Below are 6,000 nucleotides of genomic sequence, written 5' to 3' on the forward strand. Positions count from 1 at the left end.
GCCCCCTACACTCACCACAAATCACAATATCATCCGCAAACATCATAGTCCATTGAGACTCCTGTCTGACCTGGTCCGTCAATCTGTACATCGCCACTGCAAACAGGAAAGGGTTTTAGAGCCGATCCTTGATGCAGTCCAACCCCCACCATAAACCAGTCTGGCGTTCCTACTGCACACTTCCCTGCTGTCACACTGTCCTCATACATGTCTTGTGCCACCCTCACATACTTCTCTGACACACCTGAGTTCCTCATACAATACCACAATTCCTCTCTTGGCACCCTGTCGTACGCTTTCTCTAAATCCACAAACACACAATGCAACTCCTTCTGACCTACTCTATACTTCTCCATCAACATTCTCAAAGCAAATAATGCGTCTGTGGTGTTCTTCCTCGGCATAAAACCATACTGTTGCTCACAGATGGTCACCTCTTCTCTCAGCCTGGCTTCCACTACTCTATTCCATAACTTCCCAGTGTGACTGACCAACTTTATTTCCCTGAAGTTACTGCAGGTCTGCACATCTCCCTTATTCTTAAAGATCAGTACCAGCACACTCCTTTTCCAAATCCTGTTAAAAACTCCACTCCCATCTCTCCTAAACATCTCCACGCTTCTACCTGTATGTCATCTGGTCCAACTAACTTTCCACTCTTCACACTGCTCTTGCTTCCTCCTTACTAATCCTATCGACTTCCTGCTTCACCATCTCCACACCATCCAACCTTCTCTCTCTCTCATTTTCCTCGTTCATCAGCTGCTCAAAATACTTCCTCCATCTAACCCTTACCCTAACCACCGCTAACAGCTTTACAGTCTCCAATCTCCTTCAAGTTGCATCTCCTGCATAGAATAATGTCCACCTGTGTGCACCTTCCTCCACTCTTATACATCACCCTATCGTCTTCTTAAAATAAGTGTTCAGCACTGCCATTTCCGTCCTTTTAGTAAAATCTACCACCATCTGCCCTTCCACATTTCTCTCCTTAAAGCCATACCTACCCACCACCTCCTCATCACCTCTGTTCCCTTCACCTACATGCCCATTAAAGTCTGCCCCAATCACCAATCGTTCATTCCTAGGTACACCTTCTACCACTTCATCTAACTCACTCCAGAATTTTCATCAACCCTTCAACTTCCAGCTTCACGTTCATCACCCTATCAGAAACTTCACCTCCAATACACTCTTACTGTACTCTTCCTTTAGGATCACCCCTACACCATTTCTCTTATAGAACATGGTCTCCTGAACACACAACACATCTACCTTTCTCCTCTCATATCAGCTACCTCTCACCCTTTACAAGTCATAGTACCCACATTTAAAGTACCAACCCAAACCTCCACTCTCCTCCACTTCTCCTTTCCCTGCCGTCTTTGTAGACGTCTCCCTTCTCTCCTTCTCCTCCTTTGGAGTTGTTCTTGCTAATTCTGTTAGGAAGACTGCATAAGTGAACCTTACGATATAACTGAAGAATCTGTAATATTCCAGATTCTTGTTTCAGGCTGGTGAAAGCAACAAAAACATACCAGCACATGAGACACAGAAAGACACAGAAAAGGAGCATGTACTCATTTTCATGATTGTAAAAACAAAACACAGTTGATGCAATTCTAATACGGATGTTATGTCATGTTTTTTTTCTAATTTAACGGTTACTAGGTAATAACATAAATAAATAAACACAATAATCGATTGGAATTACATAATATTTTTTAAGCCAATGAAAGATGATTTGTATGCTGACCCGGACACAATATTACTATGTTGTAACTACGACGATGCGGTAAAAATCTACAGCGCTGGCAGACAACATGAAAAAAAACAACACTTGCACTTCATACACTTTCCACTTGCGCATATATGATGTCATTTAAATGCTACAATTGCACCAGCTACAGCTTCCCTTTAAACACACTTACAGAATGCACTCTTACTACTAGAAATAAAATCAACCAGATTTCCAGGTTCAGAATCCCAAAACTCCTTCATTCATCTTTATATGCCGCTCTTAAAATATACTGCGATTGTTTTGTAGACAGGTTTTGAACTCTGGTCATGAAACACCCGGTCATGCATATTGTTTCCTGCTCTGAAGCAAATTATTTGTTTTAAGTTTATAAAGCTAATGAATAGGGAACGTGTACAATGTACAGGGCAGGATGGTACCCAATAGATCAGGGGTTGGAATAATCACTGTGGTGTAATTACTTTTATTTCATTGCTGTAGGAGGATGGCATTGTGTCTACAAGGTGATAAGAGAATTATTATTATTATTTATGTAAAACACTATTTTGTTGCACACAGCCACTGTGTGAGAATTCAAACTCTTAATTCACTCCTGCATGCATGTATACAATACCAGTCAAAAGTCTAGATGTACTGTACCTTCTTCTTCAATGTCTTATTCATTCATTCTTTATGTTTTTCAACATTGTTTATATATACTCAGGACATTGAAATTATGAAAGAATAAATATGGAATTATGTAGTGAGCAAAAACGTAAAATAACCCAGAATGTTTCTTTGATGTAGCCACCTTTTGCTTAAATGACAGCTTCTGACACCTACAATGGTTTTCCAACCAACTTATAAGGGTACAGAGTTGTTAAATAGTTGTTGGCTGCTTTTCCAACTCATCCCAAACCATCAAACTCAGTCCAACTCATCCCAAACCATCAAACTCAGTCCAACTTATCCCAAACCATCAAACCCAGTACAACTCATCCCAAACCATTAAACCCAGTACAACTCATCCCAAACCATCAAACTCAGTACAACTCATCCCAAACCATCAAACTCAGTACAACTCATCCAAAACCATCAAACCCAGTCCAACTCATTCCAAAATATCAAACCCAGTCCAACTCATCCCAAACCATCAAACCCAATCCAACTCATCCCAAACAATCAAACTCAGTCCAACTCATCCCAAACCATCAAACCCAGTCCAACTCATCCCAAACCATCAAACTCAGTCCAACTCATTCCAAAATATCAAACCCAGTCCAACTCATTTCAAAATATCAAACCCAGTCCAACTCATTCAAAAATATCAAACCCAGTCCAACTCATCCCAAACCATCAAACTCAGTCCAACTCATTCCAAAATATCAAACCCAGTCCAACTCATTCTAAAATATCAAACCCAGTCCAACTCATTCTAAAATATCAAACCCAGTCCAACTCATCCCGAACCATCATACCCAATCCAACTTATCCCAAACCATCAAACCCAGTACAACTCATCCCAAACCATCAAACTCAGTACAACTCATCCAAAACCATCAAACCCAGTCCAACTCATTCCAAACCATCAAACTCAGTCCAACTTATCCCAAACCATCAAACTCAGTCCAACTCATCCCAAACCATCAAACTCAGTCCCAAACCATCAAACTCAGTCCAACTCATCCCAAACCATCAAACTCAGTACAACTCATCCAAAACCATCAAACCCAGTCCAACTCATCCAAAACCATCAAACCCAGTCCAACTCATCCAAAACCATTTTACCTGGATTCAGATGGATGATTGTAGAGGCCAGGTCATCTAATATGCATCACTACATCATCCTCCTACTTGGACAAATAGCTCTTACATAACCTAGAGGTTTGTTTGGGGTCATTGTTCTGTTGGAAAACAAATGTTGGTTCCACTAAGCAAGCTGGGTGGGATGGCATGTCACTGCACAATTCTGTTAAAGCCATGCTTGTGGGAACCACATGTTCGGGAACCATAGGTTTACCCTCTGTAAGTCTAAAAAAAGACAACCAAAAATCTCAAATTTTCACCTCAGACCAAAAGACAGTTTTCCACTAATCTAATGTCAATTCCTCATTTCCCAAGCAAGTCTCTGCTTGTTGTTCTTTCAAAGTAATGATTTCATTTCCACCTATTTGACCATGAAAGCCTGATTCACTCAGTCTCCTCTGTTAAAATATAAAGACCACTTGAAATCCAAGAAGCATGTATGTAAATCAGTAGGTTCTGAGGCAGGTAATTCTAATAAACGTATCCTCTGCAGCAGGGGTAGCTCTCGCTCTTCTTTTCCTAGGACGGTCCTCATGAAAGCCTTTTTCATCATAGCGTTGTTATGATGGTTTTGGAGACTAAACTTAGGTATAAATTTCAAGTTTGTGATATTTTTCACTTTTGACTAAGCTTCATTAATAATAGACTTTTCTTTTTACAGAGTGTTTCTTGCCATAAAATGGATTTGTACAGTAGCTGAGGCACACCCATGCTATTCTCGATTCAGATTCACAAGGTAGTCACCTGGAATGGTTTTCAATTCACAGATATTCCTGGTCACATTTCTAATCTTCTTCATGTGCTTTAGATTATCAATTTTGTGCAGAGGAAAGGGTGAGTACAGTCAATAGTCCCATTAGTGCAACTACTGAGTCAATACAAAAGGCCATCAATCATTAATTTAAGAAATGAAAGTCAGTCAATCCAAAAAAATCTTAAAAACTTTTCCCCAAATGCAGTCCATCAAACGCTATGATGAAACAGGCTCTTGAGGACAGTCCCAGACCAAGAGCTACCTAAAGGTCATTTAGACCAGCAGGTCCACCAAGCAGCATGTTCTTGAGAGTTGTGGGAAAACTGGAGAACTAAGAGGAAATAGACAACATGCAAAATAGGAAATAACACTGGATCCTGGTGCCGTCACAACAAAAACTACTGTACCCACATGTATTCCAATTTCTAAGTAGTGACGTTTCAGTGGAATAAATGATTGACGAGAGAGTGCCATAAGTTTATTAAAGCTGAATGGAGATACTTTGGACAATCAGAAAATATGAAACATGTTATGGGTTGTTTAACACTTTTCTTTTGGTTCCTCCACAATTGTATACATGTTTATTTCTAGTATGGATGTTTTACATGTACAAGTTTTACATTGTAATGTACAATGCTGAAAAATAATAAAGATCCACTGAAGAAAAGGCTTTGTGCAAACTTTTCACTTGTACTGCAGATCTCTAACATGTGAATCTTGTGTATACATGATGCGGGAACATTTTTGAGGTGACCCCCGAGTGTGTCACACATTAGCGGCACGTGTCGGAACCAGCCATGCTGGTGTTCCTTTGCTAATACTATGCTAAGTGTCATAATATTTAACCACTGTGGCTCATTCGTTCACCGCGATCATATAGCTATTATTAAAACTGTTCACAGCAGGAGAAAAGGACGACATAATGTGAACAAAGTGTGCAGTGTCTCTCTCCGGGTCCACTCTTCCCCCACTCACCTACACTCTGATCCGCATCCGGGTCCACGCCACCGCTTTCCTATATGCTTGTCCGCGCGGTCCTAAAGCACACCAAGTTTAACCCGGCAACGATTGGAAGATCGGATCTTTTTAGTGATTTGGTTCTTTGAATCTTTTCATTAGCATGAACGGATCTTTTTTTTTAAGGCATAATGTTAAGTCTACATACATACGTCTACATTTTGCATTGGTCCAATAATGAAAATATGCAGCTAAGGATAAATTATGTAAATATAAATATCTCACCTCATTGCTTTTGGCCCATGTTGTTAGTTCTTTTTGTGACTCAACTCCTATGATTATTGTAACAATAATGTCAAGATTCAGACAAAAAAAATGATATGCTGTATTGTGTAGTGTCTTGTAACAATATTGTCACAATTCTGACAACAAAAAAACCCCTGATCTATTTCATCGTGTAGCGTCTATAGGAGACACGTGATAAAAGAACGAACGACTCGGACCAAAGAACTCATGAGATAAACTACTCAATTTAGTTTTCTGTCTAATGCCAAGATCAAATGACTTGGACCAGAGGACGTATGAGATGAATTACTCCATACTGTTTCCTGTATATAACCTTACAAAGATTTTCAAGACTACTCGTTCACATTGTGTCCCATTAAAGACTTGTTCATGAACGACCCATCACTATTATGTAATCACATCACATCACATACTGTATATACGATGCAATAGCAGGTCA

General features: G+C 39.8%; 1 protein-coding gene across 3 annotated transcripts in view; it reads right to left on the minus strand.

Annotated features, from left to right (window-relative positions):
- Positions 1 to 5,402, minus strand: part of immp2l (inner mitochondrial membrane peptidase subunit 2) — a 128,677-nt gene extending 123,275 nt beyond the window's left edge. For 2 of the 3 annotated variants that reach the window (XM_083560908.1, XM_083560906.1), the window contains exon 1: positions 5,199 to 5,234. In XM_083560908.1, coding sequence (XP_083417034.1) covers positions 5,199 to 5,219 — 21 coding nt within the window. In that variant the 5' untranslated portion in view covers positions 5,220 to 5,234. Of the gene's footprint in view, positions 1 to 5,198; positions 5,235 to 5,273 lie in introns of those variants that run through there. The other variant, XM_083560907.1, reaches the window with a different exon arrangement.
- Between the last annotated feature and the right edge of the window lie 598 nt (positions 5,403 to 6,000).

This window comes from Silurus aristotelis (assembly GCF_946808225.1).
Source record: "Silurus aristotelis genome assembly, chromosome: 14".
In the NCBI taxonomy this organism is placed as follows: domain Eukaryota; kingdom Metazoa; phylum Chordata; class Actinopteri; order Siluriformes; family Siluridae; genus Silurus; species Silurus aristotelis.